Genomic DNA, 14,556 nt, shown 5'->3' with positions numbered 1-14,556 from the left:
TATAGAGCTCTTTTCAAGATACTCAAACACACTTTAAATACGACTATCAACATTAATTACACATCATTTGAAAGCATTCCTAACCAGGTATACTTTTTTAATTGTGAAATTAATCATTTTTATACACATCATCTCAGATTGATGCGTTGGGACCCTTGATATGTGTCTTTAAGCAGTCGATATTCAGACACACAACTATGAAAACACAGCAGCCTCATCCAGTCAGAAGTGTGTGTTCCCTGACGTCTCTCTCTCTGTGTGTCAGTGTGCGATGGCTCAGTCGTGTGTGAAGCTGCTGTGTGAGGATCCGGCGTTTGGAGAATACATGAAATGCATCCTGATGGACGAGAGGAACTTCCTCAACAACAACATCGCCTACTCGTTCCTCACCTGCTTCTTACATAAAGTACATACACACACACACCTGCTCCTCACGCTGTCTGATGTAATAATGTGTGTGTTTTTCTTAATGCAGTTCTACAGCTGGAGTCACGACTCTCTCAATACTTAAAAGATAGAATTGATTTGTTCCAGAAACTCTGCTAGTTTAATGCCTCTCATCAAAATTTAAATAATTGCTGTAGATTATCACTGTGCATTATCATATGTAGGAAGTATACACTATATGTTTAATATTACACTATGAGTCAGACATTAAAGAGGCTCTGTTTCAGTTTTATTCAATCAGAATTACAGGAAGAGGAATTTCCCAATTGCAAAATTCAACAGTCAATATAGGAATACAATTTTTCCTATCTAACTTTTCTTTTTTTTGTCCAATTATGTCTATTTAGTCCTTAATGTTGAATAAATTTTTCTGAAATGATTGGACATATATTTTTTAAATTCAATGCTGTGAAAACATTTAACACAACTTGTTTTGCCATGATAATGCACCACAAAATGTTCACCACATTGTTGTCAGATTAATAATAATGAAGTAAAAATTCTGTGATCTAAAATAAATACTGACATCAGAATTAGAATGTTATGATTATATAATCTAGCAAATTAAAGCATTCTGGGAAGGAATCCATGAGGAAAAATAATAACTTGATCAAATATACTTGCATTTAAAGGCCCATTTTTGTGTAAAAAAAAAAAAAAAAAAAAGTGTTACCAAATCATGTAATGTTTGTGTGTTTGACACCTAATCGTGATATGTTTGTGACTGCAGATCAGGGTTAGTATTGCAAAGCTTCATAACCCTAGGTTAAAAATGATAATTTCACTATATATATATTTATAATTTCAAAGGTGACATGTTTAACCCGAAGTTAAGCCTACTCTGTTGAAGTTGTTCGTTTGCTCTGTGACGCTGAGCCGGTCTGAAACTGAATGTGTGTGTGTGTTTAGGTGCAGGTGCAGGTGTTATCAGGCCAGAGCTGCTCGAATCTCGTCAACGTGTTGGTGACCAACCTTCTGAACGAGTACCACAGCCTGCAGCCTGAGCTGACCAATCAGAGAGCAGAGATGAGCAAGACCAGCAGCCTCCTGAACGCGGTCAGTACAGCTCCCTCCTCGTGTCCCAGCGCTCCCTCCCTCGCTCTCACTCATCCTGTGTGTGTGTGTGTGTGTGTGTGTGCGCTGCAGGACCTGCGAGCGCTGCTGCTGGTGCTGTCGGTGTCGGCCCCTCAGCATCTGGATCCGGCTCTGGGTCCCGCTCTGCAGGAGCTGCTGTCCAAGTGCAGACTGTGTCTCCAGCACCGCGCCACACTCGAGATGGAGGCCAAGGAGCGCAAAGCCAAAGGTCTCAACATGCACACACACACCTAAATCTATTATTAGTAGTATATTCTAAATTAAATCATTCAAAAGCAACACATGATGGTGATTTATTTACATTTATTAACAATTTTATGGCACATCGATAAGTATGCATTACTTGTGCATCATGGCTTTGAATTATTTTATTTGAAGTATAATCATCATAATAATGACAATAACAACAATTAATAATAATAAGAAGAATTGGTATTGTTATTAATTATTTAATAAATTGGTAGCAACATCTAGGGGCACAAAAGGGAGTATGCATTTGTTGTTCATCATGGCTTTGAATTATTTGATGTAAAATATAATAATTATTTATTTTGTACATATTAAATGACCAAAAGCACATTTTAAACAATAATTTACATGAATAATAATAATTTAAAATTACAGAAAGCTGTATTTTTTGTTAATAATAGCAGTATTTTATTTAATATAATTTGTTTATATATGTGTGAATGTATGCATGGGACACATGTATTGATCTACATTATTGACATAATGTATAGTTTTATTATTATATATTACTATTTAATATACTACATATATACAGTATATTATATATAATATAATATTACTATACTATTTAAACAATAACTGAATGTTTTATTAGTATATATGCAATCAATACATTTATTTTCTTTCTACCTCTCTCGCTCTCTCTCTCTCTCTCTCTCTCACACACACTTTCTCTCGCTCTCTCTCTCTCTCACACACACTTTCTCTCGCTCTCTCTCTCTCTCTCTCTTTCTCTCTCTCTCTCTCTCTCTCTCACACACACTTTCTCTCGCTCTCTCTCTCTCTCACACACACTCTTTCTCTCGCTCTCTCTCTCTCTCTCGCTCGCGCGCCCTGTCTCTCTTTCTCTCGCGCCCTGTCTCTCTTTCTCTCGCACGCCCTCTCTCTCTTTCTCTCGCACGTGCTCTCTCTCTCTCTCTCTCTCTCTCTCTCTCTCTCTTGCTCACTCTCTCTCTCTCTCTTTCCTTTCTTTTGCTCTTTCCCCTATTCTATTTAGTTATTAATTTATACATTTATAAAGGGATTTTCAAGATACTCAAAGACGCTTTAAATGAGGCACGGCATTAATCACACATTACGTTCATTTCTTTGAATTATTTTATGTAAAATATAATAATTCTTTATTTATGAATTTATTTTTTAACATGGTAGCAACATCTAGAGAGATAACAGTCTTAAATGACCAAAAGCACATTTTAAACAATAATTTACATTAATAACAATCATTTAAATGACAGAAAATACATAATAATAGTATTTAATTTAATATAAAAAATTATATAAAGCGATTGTCGAGGTCCTCAAAGACGCTTTAAATGAGACACGGCATTAATCGATGACATGTCTGTGTTGTGTCCTCAGCGGAAGAGGAGGGTGTGACTCCAGTGAAGCGTCGGAGAGTGAGCAGCAGTGCTGACGATCGTGCGGGAGACGCTCCCTCCTCCTCCTCCTCATTGGCTCCCTGCTCCGAGCAGAAGGCGGAGCCTGGGGAGGCGTTAACGCCCACCAGCACGTCGGACACTGAAACCCGAGACTCCTCCCTCATCGACCCGGGAACGGAAAACGACCCGCCCTCCCCCGACAGCGCGTCCCTCGAGGAGAAGAAAATGGACGCTTCGTCATCATCATCATCTTCGTCTTCGTCGTCGTCCTCCTCTCTTCCCGAAGCATTCGGCCGAGCGGATGAAGCTCCGCAGCAGACAGCGGGACGAGAGGAGGAGGAAGAGGAAGATGGGAGGAAGGAAGCGCGAGAGCAGGAGGCGGAGCCAGAAAGAGAGGAAGTTCCCTCCACTTCCGCCGACTCTGCGCTTTTACTGTCCAGTTTGCCGGAAGCGTCTGAGGGGCGGAGCTGCTCGCTCCAGGAGGCGGAGTCAGGTGGCTGTGGCCACGCCCACATGCAGGATTCCCTGGAGATGCTGTCACGCACAGTCGAGGCCACTATTGGGGTGGTTGCCAAACTTTCGAACGGAAAAGGAGGGACACGCCCCTCGGCATTGTGACGTTACTTTCCACACCCCTCCTTTTTCGCATTTCACCATTTCCGTTCGCCATGCTGTTCAGTTTTGTCTTTTAAAGAGTAATTGAAGTCCGATTTGTCAACTTTTTTTTTTTCTTTTTCCCCCACCCTTTGGCCTTGCTCTTCACCAACTGAGCTCCGCATTAATTGAACAGAACGGAAAGCGAACGATATCAGCTGGAGCGTATTTTCGTCAAAGGGCAGTTGTTTTCTTTTTTAAAGCCGTAATTGTGTTGGTTTATTTGTTTTGAAGTGGTTTGTGTTCGAGCCTGCAGTGAAACAGGGAAAAGGTTTACAACATTTTAGTCCCATCAGTGCATAATTTAATTTGCGTTTTTATTCACGTGTATTATTATTATTATTATTATAATTACGATTGTCTTCTGTGCCAGTTTTGTACTTGCAGACGTGAGGCTGAAATGGCCTTGCTGTGGGTTTTTTTTCTCTGTGGTGGATATCAAAAACTATGTTTACTTTGTATATTGAAAAGAAAGAACGAACCACAAGAACCTTGATTCTGTAAAGAATCTTCTAGATGTTGCCTGGCTTTGTAAATGAGATGGTTAAAATATATATGTATATATATATATATGCATATATATATACATATATACATATATATTTCTGTAAGGTATATGTATACAGTATATATCCATTCAAGTGCAGTATACTGTATATATAAATCTACTGTATATATATATACCTACGTTGTGTATATAGAAACTTATGGTGCTCTTTTCAGGCTCAGATCATTTGTGGCCCGAATATTGCACATTTGATGGAACAGTTGGAGCTCTATTTTATTTACCGAAATACATTCCATAATCTATTGGATGTCATTCTTGCGTTCTCTGTATTTGATTTCTCTCTCAGTCTTTCTGTTTTCATTTATTTTAATATAGGATATAACTTAATAAAATTTTAATATGATTTAATTATGAACCGAGTCCAAAACACAGGTTGTGGAATGTTTTTTTTTTCTGTCTGTTGTGAGTGTACCTAAGATGGCTACGTTCGGGAAACAATATTAGCGTACAGCAAACTGTATAGTGTACACTGCATACTTCCTATTATTATTTTTTTGTAAAAACAAAACGGTATGCTGTAAATGCAATGATAAACATTTCAAATAATAGTGTGTTGCATTCAGGAAAAAAATGCTTGTGTTTGCCGTTCAGATCAGATGAATCTAAAAAGTGTGTATTTTGGCGTGTAGTATGCCTTACTAAATTATACTGTAGAAATAGTGTGCTATTCTGAACCCAAATCTAAAGGAGATGTGCAGGTTTAAAGTGTGAGGATTGTGGATTGGTCTGGTAATTACACACACACACACACACAATTATTAAGAAACTTTTTTTAATGGGTTTAATCATTCCGATGGATATTTACGTCAAAGATATAAATGAAAAGCATTACACAATTTTGATACACAATCATAGCTGAGATGGTTAAAGTGCAAAAGCCTACCGTTATTCGTAAGCAAGTTTTAGGATGTTCCTTCGTGAAAGACCACGTTAAAAAAATGTATTAGCAAAATTCAAGGCAGTTGAATGTACATATATCTATACAAAAGGAGGTATTTGCTATTCCAAAACCAGGTGAGTCAGTGTCCTTCTCTAACTGAAGTGGAAAGGTATGCATAGGCTGCGGCAGCAACACAAGAAGTGCACAGGAGACTCGACTTGGTTGGCTAGTGTTAGCATGTTGCTAAGCTAATGTTGGAGTACTCAAACAAACAAAAATACATCACAAAATTTTTTGGCTATGGAACTTTTAATTGTTAATTTTCATTAACTGAAATAAATATATTTATATTCAACAATTCTCTCCATCATGGGACTAGTTTGAATCTTTTTTTGGAATAGCCTTTAATAGCGCTGTCGATAAAATACACCTCGCTAAGTTTCACAACAGTGTGTCAGAGTTAAAAGAGAGAGGGATGGAGGATCCATCGAGGTGTTTTCAGAGGGAGGAGATGTTGTGTCCGGTTCTCACGGTTTCAGAATCATTTTCAGAATCGGGCATGTTATTAAACTTAACCTGAAAAACAAAACATTTTAAACTTAAAGCTTTTCAATTCCACAAATTGAATATTGTCAGAATTCAACTTGGTTGATTTGTAACAAGCAAGGTCATCTGAATCGAGTGCTTTACCTCTTTGACTTCTTGTTTTTTGCTGTTAACAGAAGAAACATGTTTAGTCAAACATCTCAGAACAAAACTAAAGCTCATTTTGTATTTGAGGACACATTTTTAACAAGTATGGGAGTAACTGTTTGCATCTGCTCTTTAACAATATAGTGGCACTTACCTGTGAAAGTGAAAAGCACTGCCAATACTGGACGCCTTGGGTCCGCCAACATTGAAGCGCTCTCTGTCAGATTCTGTGTCCTTCTTCATTTTCTTCATCCTGAGGCAGCAAAAAAAAAAAGAAAAAAGGATCCATTTAAAAAAAGTTTACCACTAAAAGAATGAGTAGTCCTTTTTTTAAAATGTCCAAAGTCAACAAGAAAGTCACTTCTGTAATGTGACATTTCTGAATGTTACAGGATATTCAACAAGACAACATATGTAAGATGGGACTTGGGTCTATTCGTCAGAAATGGCAAGTTATTACATTTTGATTAAAGATTATGAAAAGGATGACGTGCATGTTAACTCTTCCCCCCTGAAATATTTCATTTTGTTGTATGAATATGTAGGTAATATATCAAAAGAAAAAACAGTGGGTAAGTTAAAAAAACAAAAAAAAAAACAGACTTTGTCCAGATCGAATTCAGAATCATGATCGAAACATAGATCGAGTCCTTCAACACCCCCAAAGCTTCACAGTCGTATTCCTCTGTCATTTCGACATTTTTCTCGGTAACATTTGGCAGTTTTGATTTATATATTATATGCTGTTGAATGTTCGATGATCACGTTACCTAACTTGTGCGTAAGCTATTTTTATTTTCTCCTTCTGGTTTATGCAGATCTTCTTTGCTCGTTGTTTTTAGATCCAAGATGCTTGTACTATTTCAGTATAGCATCTTGGCAGCAGAATCTTGTCAACGGTGGGGAAAGAGTTCAAGTAAATGGGTCGTTTGTTTTTCGTTTTTGACTTTGTTGGTTATTTCACCTTTAGGAAAGATTTCCAGGTCAACAGGACTGTGTTTATTCAGTGTAAGCCTGACAGTTTGAAATCCAAAGAAAATAACGCCGCCTAATAACTTACCGAACGAGATAGACAGTCAACAGAGCGATAAGTCCCACAATGCTTATAGCCAGCAGAACACTGAGCGCGATGACGACTGCGTCACTGGAGTCTTGAGAATCTTCAGAGATTCCAGAACTTTCCTCCACTTTGATTTCCAAACTGGAACCAAACACTTTCTCCAGCTCCACTTTTACATCGTTGTGATTACTCTGCATTTTCCTGTGGGAGACGACACAATTCAAACCCCTTTAAAATCACGTCTTGTACATTATCTGCAATGTAAACCTGTTTAAAAGCAGAACTGTGAAGCTAATGCTTTTGTTAAAGAACATGAGTTCTTTATGAATACATTGTAGATCCAACCCCACCTTTCCTTGTAAACTGATATTAGTTCAACTTACTCTTTGACCACCGTGGCTTGGATGACCGCTCCACTGGAGTCCATGGCGATGAAACTGACGTAAGTCTTGGCTGTAGATTCTCTAGGAATGGTGCGCATCTCATTCCCACCCTCAGCTCTCACACTGAGGATTTTCACAGTCCAGCCTAAAACTTTCTTCATGGAACTGAGGAAAAACGCACCAATGAATCATTTATCTTGAATTGGGAACTTGGACAAGAAGTTTGTGGGAAATAGCTTGCTCAAAAGAATGATTCATTCATATAATATTCATTCACAAAATGTGATTGTTCTCCAAAAAAAAAGACATAAAATAGTCCACTTGCACACCATTTCAAGTCTTCTAGGCCTGGTTTCACAGACAGGGATTAGAATAAACCAGGATTTGGCCTTAGTTCAATTAGGACATTTAAGTAGTGACTTAAATAAATGTGCCTTAGAAAAAACCCCATTACTGGTGTGCATCTTGAGACAAAACGATAGAACTAACATATTTAAAAAAACATCAGTGCAAGTTGTTATCAGTTAACAGCTAAAACATGCAGTTTAGTCTTAGTCTTAAGCCTTGTCTGAGAAACCGGGGGCTAAAGTCTAATATACAATTCTCCATTTGGTAAATTTGATGGCTAATAGCTGCTATTTTCAAATTTGCTAAGGTGTTGCTTTGCAATTGCTAATTATGTTTTGAGTGGTTTGTTCCACGTATGTGATTACTCTGGTGTTCTAGTTTAGTAAAGCATTGTTATGTGGTTGCTAGTTTGTTGTCTGCATTTGCCAGGGTGTTGCTACCGGTATGTGGTTGAATAGAAACCCACCCCTAAGTCTCTGTGATATTCTGGTCTCTAGATAATCTTCAGTGGTACATAGGATTTTTTACAAATATTTTAGGTTAATGCTAAGTTAAACTAAGATTGAATTAGTTCAAAAGTATGATTCATTCAAATAAGATGGGTTTTCGAGGTCAACTCATTGACCCAGTCTCAGCAGTTCTTGAGATTATGAGTGAATAATACAGTTTCTCTCAAAAAGCTATCGTATGACTTTAGAAGACTTGGAATTGTATTTTTATTGGAGCTTGATAGTCCCATGGTGTACTGTGGACTGTCCCACTTTGTTTTACAGTGGTTTAGGGTTTAGAATGACATCAAAATAAGTATAAAAATGACAAAATGGGTGCATTCTTGGGTGACCTAAACATATTTCCTCTTACTCTCTTTTCTCAAAACACATTAAATCACAATATAGTGATTACATTTCCCTTCTGTCCCCATGAAAAATGGGCTGGGAAATGGCAATTCTCCTACTCACTCTTCAATCTCTGTTGTCATCTTCTCAACTGTGAACACGGGCTGGTTTAGGGAGATTACTACGACGTTGTCACTTGCACTTTCTTTCACGGTGATCTGTAGGCGGCAAACACAAGAGCTTGTTTTGATCTTTGAATTTGATTCTTTGCATTGACTGCTCTGTTCTACTGCTCCATTCTCAATCAAAATGCCATTGGTCTTACAAAAGTGTTCTCTTATTTTCTCTCTGTTTCTGCTCACCTGTACTGTTGTAGTCGTGAACAGCCCATGTTTATCAGTGGCTTTCACCTGAAAGCTGGATGGACTGCCTCCAAAACTGGATGCATCCAGTACGTAGACCTGACCAGTGCTTGCCTCCACATCCAGCAGAGTTGTGGACTCCAGCAGGGAATACTGCAGTTCTGAGCTCTCGCCCACATCAGGGTCCGATGCCTGAGGGACACATGACCACATTTCAAACAGTTACGTAAAGTCTATTACTTCAAATATATACAATTCTGTGCTTTCTTGTGTATTTCCATTTGGAAAAATAGATGGATAGTAGCTTAGATGCCAATAGCTACTGTTTAAGACACCAAAAAACCTAAAGAAACTGCCATGATGCTAGGGTGTTAACTCTACTTGTAAGCAATAACAATGGTGATGCTTACCTTAGCAAACACCACTATATTTAAAATAGATCCGATTACATCCATTGCATTTATATCTGATGAATATGCCAAGCCACACTCACCTGGAGCTTCACTATAGGGAATTTGTATGGAGAGATACTGAAAATCTCTGCTTTATATATTTCAGCGTCAAACACAGGAGCCTCATTCACGTTCTCAACCTGAACCTTGACCTGAAGATTGTGAGAGAAAGAAAGTCAAATACGAATGAGCCCTGTGACAGCTTTCTTTTAAGAAGAGAAACTTTGACTTTAAGTGTTGGAACAGCAAGACTTAGGCCAAAAAACGCATTCTATGCAAATATGTGAACGCAAACACTTTTACTTTCACAAACTTGAGTAATTGCATCCTGAAATGTGTCAGAATGCAATTCATAATACAACAAAAGTTTTTGGTGCATTCTCGGTTGCATCAAGAAGTGCTATGGTGGCAATTGTGTTGTGTTGTCTTCTAAAGGTCAACTACTCAACATGTATTTTAGCTTCCCATGTAATAACAAGAATAGTACCGTTGTCTCTGCAGTGTTTGCAGGAGTTCTTGTGTCTATGGCTTCTACTGTGAGGATGTACCACTCCTCTTCCTCCTTGTCCAGCGGCCTGAGAGCTTTTATGGTTCCCTCACCATCCACAGAGAAGACATCCTCATGTGACTTCATGTTATAGCTGACCGTAACCGGTGGACTTCCTGTTAATGCCTTGACCTTTCCCACTGTTGAGGCCTCAGGTTCATTCTCCTTTATTGTGAATTTGTAGGAGGAGCTTTCAAAACTCACAGTCTCAGTGAGAGAGGCAATTTTGAAGTAGATCAATACTTCGGCTATAGAGAGAAGAAAGATGTTAATCTTGACATGTTTATCAGATAAGATTTGAATACTCAAAGGGGACTTAACTGCTCCCAATAAGAATTGCTCACATTATCTGCATTGTTTTAACACCAGATTCACTAAAGGAATATTATGCAAACAAGCCCAAACCTTCATCAGATTCTGGTGGTGTTCCATGATCTGTCGCGATAGCAGTGAGGGTTAGCAGCTTGTCTTCTGTGACCTCGCTAAGGTCAGAGGTCAAAGTGATGTCTCCTGTTTCAGCATCCAATGCGACCATTGAGGAGCCTTCAGAGAAACTATGGCAACACAACATTCATGCATCTGTCTTAAAAGAGTTATGTAGGTAAGTGTGTTCATTGTTTAGGCATCATATTATTGATCCTAAAGAAATGGAAGTTTAGTTAGCTTAAGCTTACCTGTAGCTAATAACCGCGTTGCTTCCAGCATCTTTATCTGTGGCCGAGAGCGTCAGCAGCACATCTCCAACCTTGGCATCTTTAACCAGAATGCTTTTGCTGTAGGTGTCAGAGCTGAAAACTGGAGCGTTGTCATTGACATCTGTGATACTGACCCTCACTGTGGTGATGTTCTGCAGAAAATGAACCCAAGCAACCCTTTGTAGTGCAGACCAAAACTTCATATTTGCAATGTGTAGTATCTAACTTAAGGATTGTAGTGTCGTGTATCTATAGTTTTGAATATTGACAGTTGGATCCTCAGTGCAACATCTTTGTTAATAGTAGCCTATTTAGATAGTAGTAGATCATATGTGTGACATTAAAAACAACTACCTGGGGTTTGCTATATGTGTCATTTAGGGATAAATCTAAATATACATCCAGAATCTAGAATGAATATAACCTTTAGAGCAACTCTGCTCCTGCTGGGCTACCATCCTGCAGAGATTAGCCCCTCCAACTCTGCTCCAATTACTTAGGATTACTTAGTTTTTAAGTAATCCTGAACACCCTGGATAGCTGGTTCAGGCGAGTTTGTTTAGGGTTGGAGCTCAACTCTTGTGGAAATTAGCTCACCAGGAGCAGGGTTGGCTACCCCTGCTTTAGAGCAAACTCGAATGTTTGTCTAATCCAAGGGCTACCATCATGCAGAGTTTGGCTCCAACCCTAATCAATCACACCTATAATCCTTCCTGAATACCTGATAAAGATATTCAGGATTACTATAAACATCATATCATGTGTGTTGGGGCAGGTTGAAGCGAAACATTGCAGAACATTGGCTCTCCATGAGCAGTTTTAGACCCCTCTGCTTTAAAGCAAGGGTAGCCAACCCTGATCCTGGAGAGCAACCTTGCAACCTTTCAGCAGAGTTCAGTTCCAACTCTGCTCCAACACACCTGCCTGTAGTTTTTAAGTAATCCTGAACACCCTGGACAGCTGGTTCAGGAGAATTTGTTTAGGGTTGGAGCTCAACTCTTGTGGAAATTAGCTCTCCAGGAGCAGGGTTGGCTACCCCTCCTTTAGAGCAAACTCGAATGTTTGTCTAATCCAAGGGCTACCATCATGCAGAGTTTAGCTCTAACCCTAATCGAACACACCTGAACCAGCTTATTAAGATGTTCATGATAACTTGAAAACAACAGCCAAGTGTTTTGGAGCAGGGTTGGAACTAGAGTCTGTAGGAAGGTAGCCCTCGAGGGACAGGGTTGGCTACCCCTGTTCTATGTTCTCTAGAATGCTAGCTATATTGCTAGATATATACTTGCACTCTGGGAACTATGGCAATGCAATCAGTACAATCACAAACCTGTATTAAAGTAAACATTCACATCACAAATCATACAAAGAAAAGGAAATTACATTTCCCTGTGGCATCCCATGATCCATAGCAATAATGACCACATCATACACATCCTGTGTCTCTCGATCCAGCTCCTCGATAGCCAGTAGAGTCCCATCCTGAAGGAATGAAATAAAGGAATAGATTTTTAGAACATTAATGAAGATCTGAATATCTGTCAATACATTGTCTTGTCAATAGGTTTATGTCCTCACATCTCTGAAGCTGAAGAATTTGCTGTTAGAGAAAGTAGTGATGGTGATACGTCCGTTGTCTCCAACGTCAGTGTCTGTGGCTGAGATTTGGCACACCTCTCCAGGTGATGAGGGTGTGTACACGCCTTCCTGAATCTCAATGGTCTCTGGCAGAGGAAGGAATTGTGGGTTGTTGTCGTTGACGTCCAGAACAGTGATGATGACCTGAGCTGTGGAGCTTAAACCATCGACAGGCTGGTCTACAGCTACAACCTGAGAAAGACAATGCAAGCATCCCAATCAGAATGAATAGTCATCCTGAACATAGTGTAAATAGCTGGATTTAAGAAATGAATGTGATTTGCTTTGTACCTGTAGGATGTAATTGTCTACAGTTTCTCTATCCAAGGTGGCGTCGCTCCGAAGTGATATTACTCCTTGACTGTTGATAACGAAGGTACTGTTATCCATGATAAAGTGACCTTTAGAGAACCCACCCTGATCGGAGAAAACTAGAAAAGGTAAGTACATCAAAACAGATGTGGAATGTTGGCTTGTTAATTTGAAGGTTATTTAGGTCTTTTGTAGTCTGCTTTTCTTCTCTCACCTCATCCTCATCTGTAACCTCCAAAGATACCAGAGCAGTTCCACCTGCAAGGTTTTCATAGACGGACACGTCATACTGGTCCTTACTGAACACGGGAGCTTTATCGTTAACGTCCTCCACCCACACCGTTACAGTAGTACTGCCAGTGAGAACAGGGGTTCCTCCATCTTGTCCCTCCACCTCTAGAGTGTAGCGCTTAGCTTTGCCGTAATCCAGCTTTTCAGCAAGTATTATGCGACCAGACTCTGCTTCAATGCTAAAGACGGGTGGTGTTGAAGAAGGCTCCTGTTTGACAATGTGATAGGTCACGACAGCATTTGGACCATCATCTTTGTCTGTTGCCATGACATCTTCCACATCTGTTCCTACTTCAGCATGCTCAGATACTGTGGTCTCATACGGTTGTTTAGAAAATATGGGAGCATTGTCATTAATGTCTGTCACGGAGATGTCCAGATTGGTGGTGGTGGAACGTGACGGGCGACCCTGATCTTGGGCAGTGATCACTAAGTGGTACGTATCTTGGGTCTCCCTGTCAAGTTGATCAGCTAGAGTTATCACTCCTGTTTCTTGGTCAACATTAAACCTCCCAGCACCTCCCAGGAGAGTGTACCGCACTTCTCCATTAAACCCTGCATCCGCATCCGTGGCTGTTACCGATGTTACATTATCTCCCACCGTGTGATCCTCTGGCACTGAGACCGTAGCAGGGGGATTTTCAAACACTGGACTGTTGTCGTTGATGTCCAGCACCTCAACCTCGACTGATGCGTCGTCTCGGTTGGTTCCATCAGTTATCGACAGCTGCACAGTGTAGCTGCTCTTCTCCTCAAAGTCTAGTTTGACTTTGGTCGAGAGAACACCTGTAGCCTGGTTTATGGAGAACTTGTCGGCTTCAGTCTCAACTGTTAAGATGACAGGAACAATAGGATCAATGGACAGGAAGTCCACCTGTGAATGGGAGAGTACACATTGGTTCATGATTAGACTGTTTATCAGATTGTCATTGTTACTTGTATGTGACAACTTAAAAATGATTAACATTTAAAGGGATGCATGCTAAATAACAAGTCTTCTGAATTTTAGTACATACTCATTATTTTAGTCTGTTCCTTACACAAAGCTGTCAGATAACTTCAAAAGACTTGGAAATATAGTGAACCTTTTATGGTGTTTTTGGTGTGCTTTTTGAAGATTGACAGTTGTATGAAAAACAAAATAGCTTGAACACTTGTAAATTTCCCCATGTTGTATTCCGCAGAAAACAAATATGGGTTTGCAACTGCATGAAGGTGAGTACTAATGACAGAATTGTTCATGTTTTTTGAGATATGAGACTGTCCTCATAGACCCTCGTGAGACCTTACAAAATTACATGTTTTTCTTGTTACCAAGTGGCTAGGATCTGCCATTTTTGCAAGTGTCCTCAGGCTGAGCCGATACATAAGTGTAGCAAGATTGGTAAAAATATATCTATCTGTTTGTAATTCTTTAAATAAATATTCATTAGTTAGCTGGTTGTCATCAAATGCTTCAGTTACAGAGACAGTCCCTCGGGATATTAGATCTTATAAGGAAACTTTTTGTGATGTAAGACCTTGACAATGTCTGCCTCTGACTGATCCTCCTCTACTTTCCCCTGGTAGGTCTTCTGAAGGAACTGAGGATGAGAATCTCCAGGTGCCTTTACATCCACCATTGCAGAAGTCGATCTGCTTATAGCGCCCCCTAAATGAATGAA

General features: G+C 39.5%; 2 protein-coding genes across 3 annotated transcripts in view; one reads left to right on the top strand and one right to left on the bottom strand.

Moving 5' to 3' along the window:
- Positions 1–4,623, top strand: part of usp34 (ubiquitin specific peptidase 34) — a 74,648-nt gene extending 70,025 nt beyond the window's left edge. For both annotated transcript variants that reach the window (XM_079614753.1, XM_079614752.1), the window contains 4 exons: positions 266–406; positions 1,357–1,503; positions 1,594–1,750; positions 3,154–4,623. In XM_079614753.1, the coding sequence (XP_079470879.1) occupies positions 266–406; positions 1,357–1,503; positions 1,594–1,750; positions 3,154–3,791 (1,083 nt within the window). In that variant the 3' untranslated portion in view covers positions 3,792–4,623. The remainder of the gene's footprint in view (positions 1–265; positions 407–1,356; positions 1,504–1,593; positions 1,751–3,153) is intronic.
- Positions 4,624–4,751: 128 nt separating this feature from the next.
- LOC307000542 (cadherin EGF LAG seven-pass G-type receptor 2-like) lies at positions 4,752–14,227 on the bottom strand (the record flags this gene model as incomplete). Its single annotated transcript, XM_079616184.1, has 16 exons — positions 4,752–5,851; positions 5,966–5,987; positions 6,123–6,221; positions 7,029–7,229; positions 7,412–7,576; positions 8,719–8,813; positions 8,958–9,149; positions 9,451–9,561; positions 9,897–10,204; positions 10,362–10,510; positions 10,631–10,803; positions 12,035–12,133; positions 12,230–12,481; positions 12,581–12,706; positions 12,816–13,766; positions 14,207–14,227. 16 exons carry the CDS (start codon positions 14,225–14,227, stop codon positions 5,774–5,776), a joined length of 3,042 nt encoding a protein of 1,013 aa, XP_079472310.1. The 3' UTR covers positions 4,752–5,773.
- Between the last annotated feature and the right edge of the window lie 329 nt (positions 14,228–14,556).

Source organism: Phoxinus phoxinus, assembly GCF_949152265.1.
Source record: "Phoxinus phoxinus genome assembly, chromosome: 6".
NCBI classification, from domain to species: Eukaryota; Metazoa; Chordata; class Actinopteri; order Cypriniformes; family Leuciscidae; genus Phoxinus; species Phoxinus phoxinus.
This window is presented reverse-complemented; position numbering and strand designations above follow the sequence as displayed.